This window comes from Bubalus kerabau, chromosome 1 (assembly GCF_029407905.1).
Source record: "Bubalus kerabau isolate K-KA32 ecotype Philippines breed swamp buffalo chromosome 1, PCC_UOA_SB_1v2, whole genome shotgun sequence".
Classification (NCBI taxonomy): domain Eukaryota; kingdom Metazoa; phylum Chordata; class Mammalia; order Artiodactyla; family Bovidae; genus Bubalus; species Bubalus kerabau.
The window spans coordinates 217,938,054-217,954,673 of NC_073624.1; the positions used below are offsets into that span (position 1 = coordinate 217,938,054).

The 16,620-nt window shown below is 46.8% G+C and overlaps 1 protein-coding gene across 1 annotated transcript in view; it reads right to left on the reverse strand.

Moving 5' to 3' along the window:
• KLHL3 (kelch like family member 3) overlaps positions 1-16,620 on the reverse strand; it is a 124,951-nt gene that overhangs the window by 11,632 nt on the left and 96,699 nt on the right. The window contains exons 9-12 of the mRNA XM_055554606.1: positions 9,570-9,687; positions 8,967-9,164; positions 7,128-7,229; positions 3,520-3,648 (exon numbers count right to left, since the gene is read on the reverse strand). Of these exons, the coding sequence (XP_055410581.1) occupies positions 3,520-3,648; positions 7,128-7,229; positions 8,967-9,164; positions 9,570-9,687 (547 nt within the window). The remainder of the gene's footprint in view (positions 1-3,519; positions 3,649-7,127; positions 7,230-8,966; positions 9,165-9,569; positions 9,688-16,620) is intronic.

A 16,620-nucleotide genomic window follows, 5' to 3' on the forward strand; every position in this document is an offset into this window, starting at 1 on the left:
AAAAATATACATAATACGTGTGTGTGTGTGTGTGTGTGTGTGTGTGTGTAGTAAAGAGACTTCAAATGGAAACGACACAGCAGGTGTGCTGAGATCACGACTGCTGAGACCTCCCTGCTTATCTGGAATCAGAAGCTGTCCTTTCTGCCCCTGGGCTCTCCTCCTAAGTGGCAGAGGGGCCCTGAACCACTCTTGGTGGTGATAAGCCTCAGCTAAGGGCCAGGACTGCATCGTTTATAGGTTTCAGCATAACCTTTTGACATTCTCTAATACAAGCCAAGAGGATGTCATCCTTTAATACAAGAGGATGAGATGGTTGGATGGCATCACCAATGCAATGGACGTGAACTTGGGCAAACTCCAGGAGAGGATGAGGAACAGAGAGGCCTGGCATGCTGCAGTCCATGGGGTCACAAAGAGTCGGACAAGACTGAACAACAACAACAAGTTAAGGAAATAAAATCCAGAAGCAGGTGGGTGGCACAGTGCCCTAGAAAGGGCAGCTGACGTGGTGGCCAGGATACCTGGGTTCTGCACCCGTGTCTCCAACCTGCCCACCAGGTGGTGCTGCCCTTTCAAGGCCTTGGTTCTCGCACATGTACAGTGAGGGAGCCGGACTAGATGGGTAGTTTCAGTGGACCACAGACTACTCCACTCCATGGACAGGCTGCAGCTCAATTAGCTGGGGAATTTTTGAAAACATAGATTTCCACAGCCTCACTCCCAGGGACATTGGCCAGGAATCAGAAAAAGTGCCTTGGGTGATTGCGACATGCAGCCAGGTTTCAGACCCAAGGTCTCAATTTCCAGAATATAAACTTTACGTGGACGAGAACCACACTTGCCTTATCATGTCGGTTGCCCTGTGCCTGATGGCACATAGTAGGTTCTCAACAAATACTGCTTGAATGACAAGATGCATAAAATCCCACCAGTAATTATGCGAGTGTGCAAATGGTTCCTCGCAGTTGCCCTAAACTAACAGCAGATGGTGGTGTTGCATCAACAGTGGCTATCTGATGGACTCCTGTTAATAGAATTCACTGCGTTCCCAAGCTGCCTCACCTTCCCCTTCTCCATGCACAGAGGAACGAGCACACGCTGGAACCTAGAGATGGCCTCTTTTCTGCACAGCCATCTGCTGGCACTGCCCACCCCTGCTGAGGAGGCACTCAGGGACACCAAGCCCTTCTGTGGCCTCCTCTGTGAAAGTTCACACAGAGGTGAATAGAGTGAGCCACCAGGGGCCCCGTGCCAGGATCTCTGGGTCTTTAGAGAACACCTACTAGGACAAGTACGTGGGTGCCCAGCTCCAGAGGGGGAGGCGTCCCCAGATCTTAGGGAGGTGAAGCTCTAAAGAAACACTGCCCCGGGAGCCTGAGGCCAGGGCACTGAGGAAAGAATCCACCTCAGGGAAAGAGACGCCCCCTGAATTGAGGTCACTGTGCCTCCCTCTTCACCATCCAGGGCCTCGGGCCCAGGTGAGAGGCACGAACAGCCCGAGGGACATCCACTCAGCAGTGACCCCTGGGCAGCCCGACATAGAGCAGTAAGGCCTCCAGAGGCAGCTCTATCCACAGGAGGAGGCTCAACTTTCTGAGGTGGCTCTGTGCTCGGCTTTGCTCAGGGCCGCCCCTCCATACCTTCTGCTCCAGGTGCTCCCGGGAACAGCCAAACACCTCAGGGTGCTGCTCTGCTCCTGAGGAGCTGCCCCTGCTCCCTGGGCTATGACCACTAGCTCTCACACCTCAGTCACACATAGGATTTCCAGTAAGAACAAAGAAGACTCTAGCAATACTATCAACTGAAATTGCTAAAAGAGCCCTGTGAAGGAAGGAGAACCAGGAGACGTGAATTGAACTGGACCCTCAGGAATACCTACTGCAACCCACTCATTCCACACCTGAAGAAGCAGAGGCCAAGACCACATAGCACGCTCGAGTGGACCCAGAACCAAGGTCCAGACCTCCTGCCCTCCAGGCATGTGCTGTGGGAAGGGCCAACCTGTCAGGATCAGCAGAGACGAGCTCCCTAAAAATAGCCTTCCAAACACAAATGCTTCTTAAATGGAATCATACAGCCTTTTTTTTTCTAACTAGTGAGTGAGTATACAGTGATTCTTGAAAAATATTAAAACAGCCTAAAAAAATAAATAAAATAAAATAAAACAGCCTAATTTTCAAGGAATGCTGAGGAAGGGTCAAGTGGTATAAATGAGATCACAACTCAATCTTCAAAAATACAAAAAAGATAAAGTAATAACATTGTGGGGAAAAGCTTTCAGTTGTGGCTTCCCTTCCCAGAAGTCACATGGCCTACCCGCCAGCCAGGGTGGTCATCAGTCACCACTGCCACACGAACCGGGGACAGAGAGCCGGTGCCCAGCCCCCAGCACCTCTGTCTGCCCTCCCAGACCCTCTCCCCTGGGCCCCCACGTGAATGGGGCAGACAAAGCAGGGAAGAAGGGGCTGCTGCTCCACTTCCTGGAAAATCCCAAAGCTGCTGGTCTTCCCCCAGGAGGCCAAAGTGGGCCACACATAGGGATTTATTCTCCTCCCACGTCAGGAAGGGGGCTGACCTGAAGAAAAGTTGGGGAAGAGACACCAGTTTATTTCCAAATACAAACCTGACTTTTGACCCCCTAAGACAAAGACAGGCAGGCTTTAGCTTTTCCAGGGAAGACTGGGACTTCATAAGAACGAGACTCAGATAACCTGAGGTCAGAAAAAGCTAACTTTGAAGGGAGACAGACCTGAGTAGGAATCCTGACTCTGCCAGTGACTAATGAAAATGACAAATGACAAGACCTTGGGCCAATTAACCCCTGGTTGACTCACTTTCTAAACCTGCTGAGTGGAGTTACATTGTGTGAGCTATATTGTGAACCCCTGCAGGGCTGTGATGAGGATTAAACATAAATGAGGCATGCTGCTAAGTTGCTGCTAAGTTGCTTCAGTCGTGTCCGACTCTGTGCAACCCCATAGACAGCAGCCCACCAGGCTCCCCTGTCCCTGAGATTCTCCAGGCAAGAACACTGGAGTGGGTTGCCAGTTCCTTCTCCAATGCATGAAAGTGAAAAGTGAAAGTGAAGTTGCTCAGTCGTGTCCGACTCTTAGCGACCCCATGGACTGCAGCCCAACAAACTCCTCCATCCATGGGATTTTCCAGGCAAGAGTACTAGAGCGGGGTGCCATTGCCTTCTCCGTAAATGAGGCATAGAAAGTGCTTATTAGGACAGCACCTGGCACACAGCAAGTTTCACTTTCAAGAGATGTGGACACCTCCAAACAAATGGACGAGATGACAATGAAGGGAATGTGATCCCACTGGTTCTCTACAAAGGGATCCCCCTGAGAAAGGTTAAATCACTGCAAACGTGTGAGTGGGATTATATACACTGAAAGCAGACAGGAGGGAGGGAAAATAAGGTAGAATGTTAAGCTTTTGGCCTCCAGACCCACCAGTGAGAACAAACACGGTCTGCCCCCTGAACCCCAACTCCCTACCCCCACCCCATACCTGCACCACTGCGGCGAGTGCTCATGTCTGCCACATATGTCCACTCATTGGTCGCTGGGTTGTACTGCTCCACGGTGCTCAGGCACTGGCGAGAGGCCCCATCATAGCCCCCAACAGCATACAGCTTCCCTGGAACAGACAAAGTAGCCAGGGGTCGGGGGTGCCTCAGACCCTGGCATGGAACTGGAGTATAGCTGAAATTCTGCCTGTAACCCACTGGCACACCCTCACCTCCATCAGGCTTCAGAGCGCCTTCCCCAGGAAGACCAACCAACTTACTTCCCAACCAGAGCAAGCATCCTTCATGATTCTGCCTCCTACTGCCTCTTAAGCCCTGGGCTCCTCCTCAAAGCAGTACAGAAGCTTTATCTCAAAAAGCACCTCAACACCCAGTGCAAAGCTGGCCTGGCATCACCAGGGCTCAACATATTCTCACTGGTGAACTGTATTAGATCTTCTCCAGAACAAGGCACCGGGGAGATGGAAAATTTAAGGGCCCCTGCTGCAGCCAGGCTGGCAGACTTTCTGGCTAGACTCACAACAGCAGACAGAACAAATATGGAAAGATATTCTCCAACAGGAACCCAAACGTCTTCACCATGCTTTGCACTCTGTCCACAACCCAGGCAGGCAAAGCGTGTGAATGGAGTACTCTGTGTGCACTCTGGGCTGGAGTGGCTGGAATTGATCTGCAGATCCCCTTACAATTTCTGAGCCATGCACAAGAACCTGGAAGTACCATCATCTATTTTTTTTTCTTTATCTTGGAATAGGCAAAGGTTTATTTAACCAAAAACAAAAAAATGTAATCCTAAAGAAAAATATTGATCTATTGGATTACATTCAAGTTAAACTTTAAAAAAAAATTGAAGGATAATTGCTTTACAATGTTGTGTTACTTTCCACTGACCATCACCTATTTTTAAAATACAGTACCATAAGCTATTATTAAAGAGCATCATTTTGGCCTAAGGATGGTGCTTAGGTTGGGCAAGGGGGCAGGAAACTGGTACTTGAGCTCTCCCAGAGAGATTTGAACATTTGGGTTTAACATGTAGTCTTAGAATGCAGTGGGATTCTGTGTGTGTGTGTGTGTGTGTGTGTGTTGGGTGTGGGGGTCCCACTTCATCTGAGGTCTCAGTTCTGTGGGGGACCCTGGAGTTAGGGAGAAGGCAATGGCACCCCACTCCAGCACTCTTGCCTGGAAAATCCCATGGACGGAGGAGCCTGGTGGGCTGCAGTCCATGGGGTCGCTAAGAGTTGGACACGACTGAGCGACTTCACTTTCACTTTTCACTTTCATGCACTGGAGAAGGAAATGGCAACCCACTCCAGTGTTCTTGCCTGGAGAATCCCAGGGACGGGGGAGCCTGGTGGGCTGCCGTCTATGGGGTCGCACAGAGTCGGACACGACTGAAGCGACTTAGCAGCAGCAGCAGCAGTAGCACACTGTAATAAGTGTATAATAAGGATGTATACCAGCTGCAGGCTAAATAAATACCACCAGATGCAAATCTACTTAAAAGGTTACCTAATCAAAAGATTCTTTTTGGTTAATATGTACTTTCTTAATGGAGAGACACCAAGAATACAACCAGTATGTGAAAAATCTGCAATTATTTTAAGTCAGAAAGAGATTCTCAGGCTAAGAACCATGTTTTACCATCAAGACTTTACTGCATCAAATATAAAATTATTTCTTCTATCATTGAGCCTGGTTTTGTTTTCTGCCTCAGAGCCCTCTCAACTGACCCTTTTGCTCTCCAGCCAGAGAGCAAAATCCTGACTCAGATAGGCTCCCCCAGGACCCAGGCTACTCTCGGGGTGTGTGCTGGCTCAGAGGTAACCACCTGCCTGGCCAGCTATCCATCACAAGGGAGGAGACAGGCCAGGGGTGTGGAGGAGACAAGACGCTCCTGAGGGCAACCCCAGTCTCTGAAATACACCATCTCTGCTCTGTTGGGAGCTTCTGCCTCATCTCTCAGCCTCACTGTCCCTTTTCCTACAGAGATTCTTCAGGACGGCTGGTAGCTAAATCCTGGTTTTCCTGTTTTTGTCCCCAGTTGTCGATCAGGCTGTGACGCCATGGTAACGAGATGAGGAGAGGGAGACAGCAGCCGAAATAGCTTCAAATTCAGGATGGACAAGATAAATAAACCCCCAGTCTGCCCTCTGTGTTGACGGGGTGTGCTACCACACAGCACTTCTGCCATGTAGAACATGCTTACAGAAGCCTCTGTCAAAGGGGTCAGGGGGAGTATTTCTGATGAGCACCATGCAGGCATCTCCTCTAACTCCCATCAACCATCTCAACTCTGTGTCAGCTGAAAAAATACCCACTCAAGGTTTCTCCTTTCAGGGATACGCTATTTTTAACCCCTACACTATTGTTTGATATTCCTGACTAAGGAGCAAGGGGGGAAATGGGAAGGTGGCTAGACAAAGCACTTACGCTTGGCAGACAAATCAATTTCTGTTTCACCAAGAGGATGAGATGGCAAGAAACAATTTATCTTGGTAGGAGGACAAAATCCTTGCACTCACTAAGGTGATTCGTTCTGTGTGTTAGAACAATATACTTTTAAATTAAAATTTAAACTACGTAATACTGGTACAGACCAAGAAATGCAGCAAGAGAAAATTACATTTAATGTCTAACTCCCTGCCTGACACTCTCCCCGAAGCACGTGTGTGAGCTGTGTGTACACATGAGAAAGAGAAAATGCCTGTGTACCTGTGTGAATGCACAGATTCTCAGCTAAATTCCCACTTCAGGACAGGCTAATAAGTCAGTGTTGTCCTGTGAAGTATAACAGTTGGGTCCAAATAATACTTTATGCTTTAATATGTTGAAATCATACATATTTCTAAAACTCCTCTCAGTTATTAATAACATTTGCCAATGGTCTGAGTTAGAATTTGGAGACCTGGGTTCAAGGAGTGGCTGTGCTGTTTACCAGTGTGGGACAGGCACACTGATTACTCCTCTGGGACTCAGTTTCCCCTTCTGGAGAATGGAGAAAATCCAAGTCCTGCCCTTCTCCTTCAAGAGAGTTTTAGGAACAAAATGAGAAACGATATGAAGGCACTTGGAGTTCCAGTGCACTGTCTAACCAGGCCCCAGACCTCGCCCCTCTCCTACCTCACCACACACATCCTTCCTGCCTGAGCAGGACCCAGCACCAACCTTCCCTTCAGTGACTAATCAGAACTGGGGAAAGGCACCCACCTCACTCAGGGCTCTGCTGACAGTGCTCAACATAAAATATGAGGACAAAATTGATTAAACAACTGGCTCTCCCCCTCCCAAACACACTGTACTCCTGGGTTATATCTTGACTCTGGACTCCCCAACTTGTAATATAGATAAGTAGCCTAAACGAGAGCCCAGCATTTTCCCTCTAGGCTCCTCCTAGTACCCCCAGTCCAGCTCACCTACTTTCTAGCCTTGGGCCAGTAGCTACACCTCTCTGAGTCTCAACTCCTCTCATCCGCTAATCACGATACTAGTACCCAACTCGGCAGTAAGGGGAGGAACAGAGCCAGGACACTGGAAGAAGGCCCGGGGGCCAGGGCAGGAACAGAAGCCATCCGCTGTCGCTCCTTACCTTCTACGACGCCCACGCCCACACTGCTACGGCGCGTGTTCATCGGGGCCACGAAGAACCACTCGTTGGTCTTGTAGCTGTAGGCTTCTACCGACGCCAGGCCTGGGAGACAAGCGACTCGTGAGGTTTCTATGGCGCCAGGCCTCACCCTGCTGGGCTGGGAGTGAGGATGGGGGAAGAGTGCAGACAGGGGGCCGAAAACCCAGGGGAGTATGACTCAGCACTACCTCTGCCTCACCATGCATCCCATGGCACCTCCATAAACACACCTGCAGTGTGTCTGCCTAAGGGGACCACTAAGACCTGACCTAGAGAGTGGGCTGTGAGAAGACTGAGGGTCTAAAGTAAATCATAAAACCACAGAATGGACTAAATACCTGAGACTGCCTCACTGAACACCTATTTCAACCCTCTGTGCCCTTGTCTTCCTCAATTTTTAGAGGAAAGATGAAAACTTGTCTTCCCAGACTTCCTTAGGGGTGACCAAGTCAATCCAATCTAAGCAGGATTTCTGAAGTAGCCTTTGCTTTTCTGATAAGAGGCCCCCTTCTCAGCCCTGCCCTCTTCCCCCCACCCCACTACTTCTTGCTACCTGGAATACAAATGTATTGGCAAGAGCTATAACAGCCACCTTGTGACCATGAGGACAAGTCTAAGAGACTCTGCAAGATCTTGGCCCAAGATCCTTGAATGACTAAACTAAGTCAGCAACTGCCAACCTCTGACTTTGTTTCACAAGTAAAACAAAAGCTCTCATTTGTTCAAGCTATGGTTTAGTCAGGTTTTCCACTAGCAGTCAAAAGCAATGCCTAAAAGAAACAATGCCCCACTATCCTTTGCTCTCTTTATTCCCAGTCCCCCCTCACTATAAGCAGCCTCTGGAGGGGCTATATAACTTGGAATTACATGAAAGAGGCAAGGCGAAGGTTGAAAAAGGTTACCAACTAGTGAAGATGGAAATGAAATTTCAGAGGGATATAGCGTATTGTTTTTCATGTCACTGGGGACCAAAAGAGTTAAGTGTTTACAGAGACATCCACCTGGAGATATAAGAAGAGATAAGAGAATTTCTCCAAGTCCATGTCCACTAGCGTTAATAGTTTCTGATTCTGACTTTGGAGCAAGATGGACACCAGGAGCAAGGAGACGCTTCTGCAGGGTCACAGTCTTGCACAGCTTTGGTGGGGCGGCAGAAAGGGCAAGGGACAAAGGCTGTGTGACTCAAGCCAAGCCTCTTCCCACAACTGAACCTCAGCTCTCCCGTCTGTTCAGCAGAGGGTTCAGATCACAGTCCCGAGACACCCTCCAGTTAAGCTTGCTCTATGTTTTATCTGTGGATTAAATGAGTTCCCAGACACTAGAAAGGACAAAAGGGCCTCTTCTGAGGGTGGGGTACTTCCTGGAACCTAGAAATGAGAGCACATGGATGGTACTGTGTGTGTAGGAAGGCGTGACTCTGACACACAAGCTGGGAGCAGAGGAAGGATGGGTATGTTCTTGGGACAGTACCTACAGAGAGACCAAAGGCTGGCCCAAGAGCTGGCTGAGCAAACCAGGCTTGCGGGTTCAGTTATTCAGTTGTGTCTGACTCTTTGTGACCCCTTGGACTGTAGCCTGCCAGGCTTCTCTGTCCATGCAATTCTGCAGGCAAGAATACTGGAGTAGGTTGCATTTCCTACACCGGGGGGATTTTCCCCAACTCAGGGACTGAACCTGCGTCTCTTATGTCTCCTGCATTGGCAGGAGGATTCTTTACTGCTGTGCCACTTGGGAAGCTTCAAACCAGAGTAACATGGAGTGCATGTCTCAGGCTGGATGGTGAGTAAGTCCGGGACCTACCAGTACTGCCATCAAAGCCCCCCACGGCATAGAGCAGGTCATTGAGCACAGCAGCACCCAGCGTGCTCCGGCGCTCCTGCATGCTGGCGATGGACGTCCACTGGTCCTTCACCCCATCATACACGTCCACTGTCCGCACACGCAGTGAGCCATTGAACCCGCCCACAGCATACACATGGCCAGCCATGAACACCACACCTGAGGCACAGGAAACCAAGGCATCAGGGTCATCTCAAACAGCTGATGACTCACATTTCGATAAGTGACAATGTGGGAATGAGGCAGGCATGTAAATACTGATAGTTTAACAGAGAAGGTGATCTCCAACTTGTGATATTTGGAAGTCGCTATGGGACTCATTGGATTTCTTCTCAGATTTGCATTGCTAATTTTGTTTGTGTCAAGCAAATATTTGCATTAGCCTAAAGTCCCTAAGCACATAAGAACTGATCACAGAAGGTACAGCTAGAAAGTGCGCAGGTGGGGAAGGGAAAGGAAGGGAGTGTGGAATGCACAATGTTTTCAGAAACAGGGAGCAGAGATCTGCAGTGTGGGAGCGGGGTCTAGGGGGCAGCCGGCACACTGGGAGACCATGCGGCTCACCTGCTCTGCATCTCCTGGAGGGAAGCTCAGCGATCTGGTCCCAGCGATCCTCCTCGAAGTCATAGCACTCCACGCTGCGGATGGCCTTGGGTGCCTGGCCACCAACCACGATCATGACCTCCAGAGAGACAAGTGGACATTAGCTGGCTGCCCCAACATCCAGACTCATGGGTCACCAACCCCGGCTACATACATGCTCACTGCTCAGGGTCCGTGGACGATCTGAAATGCCAGTTTACAGAGCTACATACATGAAGACGCTGCCCCTGATCACCAACAGGTATGAATATTCCAGAAAAATCTAGTGAACATCTTCCCACAGAAACACAACCATTAAGTCTATGCTTCCCAAGTGCCCCTACTCACAGTTGTATTGGGGGCATGTGCAGCCACTTGGGGCATCTTCTACAATCTGTGTGTCCTTAAGGAACGGGGGCAAGGAGACTAAATTTTATATTGAAACAAAATATTCACATATATCTCTCAACATCTGAATATATTTTGGAATAGAGTATAGAATTTGGATGCATTTTTAAGATAAAATTAATTCAAAAATATTTTTGAATGCATAGACTGTAGGGGGTACTTATTCATTGGAGTATGGGAAAAAAAATTGTAAAACACTGTTTTGTGGTGGTTACCACAAAAATATATGTAACTGATGATGTTCTGAAAAATAATGTTACTAGTACTATTTCTACAAGTAAGGTAGTAGCTGCCACTGCCAGTCATCATGTGAAGTATGTGGTCATTCCTCTGTCACTACAACTCAGTGAGGTAGATATTACCATCCACATTGATAGGTCAGGAAAGTAAAGCTCAGAGAATATAGGGAAACTGCCCAAGGTCACACAGCTAAGAGCAGCAGAAGAGAGACTGAAAGCCAAGTGCATCTGACACAGAGGTGAAGGCAGCCCCTCCCCGCTACTCACTGCCCCGCTCTAAAGACAGGGTCTATGCCAGGACAGCTCACTACACAATGGTTTTCAAACTCCAGGTCACATTTCTTTGGTGGGTCATGAAATCAATTTTGAAAAGTTTCAATCAGCACACTTCTTTTAATAGAAGAGCACAGAAAATACCATAAGGATGTTATCTCATAAAAGACTTATTCTGGTTATACATACATGTATGTGTCTCCTGGAAAGCAATTTAGGCATATTTCTTAGTGTAGGATGTAGTATTTAAAAACAAACAAAAAAATGAAAGTCACTGTTTTGGCTGTAGCAACAGAACGTGATCACTCCATTGTGGTATCCCCATTGCTATGACAATTGTCATGAGCTATTAATAAATAAAAATTAAAGCACCAGAGTTAACAAAATTTTACATATTTCAATAAGCTTATACAAAATTCACGGCTGTCCCACAATGACATTACTCTCACTCACTCATTCCAATATGCTTTCTTAAGTGCAGAGAAAGAGATGAAGTCACAGGCAATCAATATAAGTCACAGGATCTTCTCATTACCTGAGGCTTGTCTTATTTACCCCAGTGGATCTCAAACTTCAGTGTGCATCAGAATCCCCTTGAGGGCTTGTTAAGACACAAACTGCTGGGCCTCACCCGCAGAGTTTCTGGTTTAGTAGGTCTGAAGTGGGCCTGAGAATACACATTTCTAACAAGTTGATGTTGATGCTGCAATTCCAAGCGTCATACTTTGATAACCACTGTTTTACTCCCACAAACATAGGGATTTCCTGATGATGTGCCATTAACCATTTTTGCCATTATACTTATCATAGTGTTCTTTACTCCTCCTCAAAGTGATTTTGGGGAGAAGAGTGATCACTGAAATCTGTGTCAGCACACAGGAGCACACCCCTCAGCTGAACATTATCCACCATAGAGGGAGACAGATATAGGGCTGACCACCATTGCTCAAGATCAATTATTTATGCCCCAGGATTCTAGAATCAGGCTCACCCACTGCCCATGTGGGTGGTCAATGGTCATCAGAGTTAGTCTGCAGCTCCTCTGTGACCAAATGTGAGTAACCAGTGTTTAAAAACTCAGAATTCAGTTCTGACTTCAGGACTATCCCAGAGGAACCCAGGACACATAGTCCAGGCTCAGGGATGCTGTTGCCTCCAGAAATAAATGTTCTGCATTTGACTTTCCTGTGCTCAGGAGGTCCACTGCTCTGTGTCAGGAGCAGTCCTTTTCAGAGAGATGCAGAATTCTACATTATTTCCTATCGGTAATTCTTGGCTGAGATCCACGAACAGTTCAAGAGGGGACGTTAATGAACACAGCCTCCTGGCAAACTTTAGACAATTCCCAACTTCTTCCTCCAGGGTTGAATGACCTGAGTTTATAAACATACCTAGAATTTGTACTGCCTTTCTGGTTTTGAGTTGGTAAAGTTCAAACGAAGTGAAACCATTTCAAGGATTTTCTTTGATATCTGATTTTGGGGCTAAGTAGGAATGGGGTCGCACAGAGTCGGACATGACTGAAGTGACTTAGCAGCAGGAATAAAACCAGTTTTTAGCTTTCTTTCTGCAATGACCTCAAGTACCCAAAATCCTCACACAAGTTGTTTCCTCTCCTTAAAATACTCTTCCCCAACCTGATCACCCTCCTCTAACACCTGCTTATCTTTCAGGTCTCAATTTACACATCACCTCCTCCAAGAGAACCTCTTGACCTCCAAAGCTGAATCACAGGTCCTTCCCCAAGATCACTTACACCCAGGTTCTCCCACTAAAAGTGCCCAATTTTATGCTCTGTCTGGTAACTTTGTCTCCCCTTCTAGACAGTTAGCCCTGCCAGCACAACAAAAAAAAAAAATCTGCCTCAATTACTAAAGATAATCCTTGGGCCTTAGGGTACCAGGTAAAAGTAATGACTCAGATATTTATTTAGAATAAATGAATAGTAAAGACCACATGCAAAGAGTTAAATGAAAAAACACACAGTTTTAAAAAAATTAGCCAGAATATCTCTTTCTTGGATTAAGACATGCAGGACACCAGATTACAATTCTAGGGACAGAATTTGAGGCAAACAAACAAAAAGAGAAAGGGGAGCTTTTCCCATCTTTTGATTCAACCACCAGAAGACAGAAGCTATCAATTCTTTGTAGAAGCTATCAAGGCTTCTGCCATAAACAAAAAAAGGGAAAGCTTTGGGTGACTTAACCATGTCCCAGAAACTATCTTCCACCAAAGTAGGGAGATATCAGTACATTCACACTGGAGAAAATCCAGCATTCGTCTCTGAGAATTTCCATAGTAACACAGAAACAATACTAAAGAAAATGCAAAAATTTTATGTACACAGACAAAAATGATACAGAAGAAGGTTTTCAAAATAAACTTGCCTTTGAGCTCATAAAACCACCGATGAGAGGCTGTACAATGATCTGGGAAGAGCAATTATGAGGTTTTGCAAATCACTGGTTTCTGAAAATGTGGAGGCAGCTCAAGGCACAGGGAGGAATAGGTGTGCTTTCTGCTTCTCTCGTAAGCATAAGAAACCCAATTTCTATGGCAGGTCTTGCAAAAAGCCATCATACATGGAGCACTATGCTCATTGCCATGTAATTGTGCAGTGTAAAAAAGAACAAATTTCCTATCTTAACTACTAATGGATAGTTGTTTCCATAGATACCTGAACTTAGCAACCAATTAGATAAAAACGAGTATTCCCCAGAGTCTACGTGTATTACATCTCTGAAACTGTAAACTTCCAGCTACTTAAAGAAACCACAGTTTGTCAGGGCAAGAACAGACTTGATCTATTCTTTCTTGAAAGCCCACATTGGACATTTGCAGAAAAACTCAGGCCCAAAGAGTCCAATAGGCATATTTCTTTCTTTCCCCAACATCCTAAGTCTCACTTTACTAAAGATGTGTAATGTCTTTAACACAAAGTAGTGAATCAAATCAGCTTGTTTAATGATCACTATTTTCAACATTTGTCCTTCCAGGCAACTAACTCTGAGTTAACAACTATCAGTGGTCATATGGGAATCACAAAATAACTAAAGAACTGGTTCCAGGCTAACAATCATGCTAGACCAAACTTAATCACATTCAAGATCAGCAGTGTACTTGGGAGTCCAACAGGGCACCCAGGGTTCTGACTCCCAGTCTCAGTCATCACTGTGTAGAAGGCTACAGATCTCCTGGTGAGGAGGGAGTTCTGGGTGACACAACATTGGTGAGCCAGACTCGACAGGGCACAGCTACTGGATAGACTCCCAAGGAAAACACCCTCATTTTAAATAAATAAATAATTAATTAATTAAATTAAAAAAAAAAATAAAAGCCAAGTGGTCGTTTGCTTCAGGGATGTTAGAGAGAGACCACGGAAAGACTATCTGATTTCTTAGGAAGGAAACTGCACTCCCAGCATAACAAGATGGCTTTTAAAAACAAAAACACGTCATACTATTTCTTTCACTTGGATGAGTCTGACTCTACCAGTGTGACCTGGGAGCCAAGCCTGTTGCCCCTCCTTAGGATCTAACAACTGCTCTATACAAAGAGTCATTTAGGGAGCAGAGACTGGCCAGGAAAAGGGCAGTAAGTGAACAGCACAGAACTTCCCAGCAGGACCCAGACCCTAACTCACAGACTCTGCACTCAGGTGAGTGGAATGAACTAGGCTCTGCACACTGTGTTCATCAGGCAAAGGTAGAGTGTGTGTCCAAACTCTCTTCCACGACCGGTGAGCTGGGCAGAAGGCAGGCCCAGCCAGTCGGTCCCTCGGGCCAGGGCAGGAAGCGAGTCTCTCTTACCCTGGTGCGTGGGGCCGCAGGGCTAACACCAAAAATTCATCCGAAGGAGCATGTCGAGGTTGAGGCAGAAGACTTGTCCCAGCAGGTTCCTGAGCAACAGGTGCTCCAGGCAAGGACTGACAGCCAGGATGCAGAAATGAGGGGTGGAGAAGCAGCAACGCAAGAGCAATATCCGGGGGGAGGAGAACACGAGTGGGAAATGGACTTTGGGGTCAGACACATCTGAGCTCAAACACCAGCCCCGTCACTAACTCACTGTGTGAACATGGGCAGCCACTTACCCTTGCCAAGCTCACTTCCACTACCTAAAATACCAGGATGACAGGATACTTCCTCCTGGGTGTCAGGAGGCTTAAATGATATAAGTCATTTAGCGCAGCGCTTGGTAAAGAGCACACATTAAGCTTCTATTATTAGATCAACACCAGCATCATTACTACCATTTAAAACAGTTGCTAAAAAAACAGATTCTCAGCAAACGGTAGAAAAGGATACTTATGATCTGTGAATGGGAGAGAGAATAACTCCAGGAATAATGATGGGGCTTTTTCAGGACCGCAGAGTGTTTTCCAAGGTACAGCCTGGGTCTATTGGAAGGATCAAGATGAGGGAAGAGCACTGCCACTCACCAGCCTGGCCCAGGAGAGCAGTCATCTGACCCACCCTGCCAACAAGCCTTGGTTCCAACACTATCTTCTGACTGCCCAACCTAGGAGGAAGCCACCCACTATCAGCCCAAATGAGCTTTTGGCATCATCTAAAAGTTTAATAGAGATGTCAGCTGAACTGAGATGACAGTGAAAAGGGCCAGATTCAGTACATCTCTAAAGGGTTTATTTCCATCTTCCTGAAATCTCATTTCTCTGTTACCATCTGCAGCACACAGTAACGTAGGAGTGTTGTGAGTGTCTGGGAGACAGCCCCTAGTTGTCCATGGCAACCCAGCCGTGGGGAAAGTGCTGGGCGGTGAATGTGTGGGAGCTCAGATGAGGCTATTAGCTGTTCCGGCTTGAATGTGTCAGTATGATCAGTGTGTATGAGGCACAAGAAAAAAATCCCTTATTACCCTCTGCAGCTATCTCAAGGCAGAGTCTTGCTTCTTCCAGGGAGGAGATTTGGCTGGCAAACAGTTCATTGCTGAGAACTGCTGAGAACAGTACAAATCTCTCTCAACCACTTAGTTTCTCCAAGTCAGCTTTGTCAGAAAGCCAACTTAGACTGAACTCATGAAAGCCCAAACCTTCTGGCCCCTGGAATTCCTTGTGGCCACTCTTCCAGGGAGTCCCATTGTCTCCTAACTTCTCTTCTTCCTCATTTGGCCACTTCTATATTTCTACCTCACTTTCTCAAAAGGACTTCTTAAAAGTTCTCAGAGGGTAAGAATCGGATTTCTTTCTACCCAGTATTCAGCTAAAATGCTTTTGTAAAGTGTGGAGGCTGGTCTGGAATCACTCTGTTAAATCTCACCTCAGCTATTTACTAGCTATGCTTATAGACACGTTACAAATTCTTTGGTACTCCTCCACTCAAGACATGGAACCTAATCACCACCCCTCCCTTGAGTGTGGGCTAGACTTGCTGACTTGCTCCCAGCAAATAAAATAAAGCAGAGGTAATGGAATATCACTTTGAGAGAAGGTTATTAAAAGACTACAGCTCCTGTCACGGGCGAGCTTTCCCATTCTTTTACTGTAGAAATTACTCACTCTGAGGGAAGTCAGCTGCCATGTGTTGAGGACACCCAAGTAGCCTATGGAGAAGGCCATGGGGTGGGGAACTGATGCCTACTAGCAACCACGAGAGTGAGCTTAGAACCAGATCCTCCCTAAACGAGCCTGGAGGGGACTGCAGTGGGAACCAGCAGCTTGACTACCGCCTAACAAGAGGTCCTGCACCAGGACGATACAGCTAAGCCCCTCCAGGATCCCTGCCCACAGAAACTGAGATAACAAACGCTTGCTGTGTAAAGCCACCGAAGTTAGCGTAATCTATAATGCAGAAAGTGATAATAATACATGGTGAGAAGGTGACATAACCCGAGACTCAGTTTCCTCATGCATAAAAGGAGGATGATGACAGGTTTGACAATCCTATGAAGTAATAAATGTAAATCACTCAGCTCAGTGCCTGGCACATGCTCAGCAATTAGACCTGCTACCAACATCCATGTGGGGTTAGTACCATGTCATGGTCAAAAGCAAAGACTTTGAGTTGACCAGACCCATAAAGAACTCTTAGAAGTCAATAATTAGAAAATAATTTTTTAAATGTGAAAAGATTTGAACACAGATTTCACCAAAG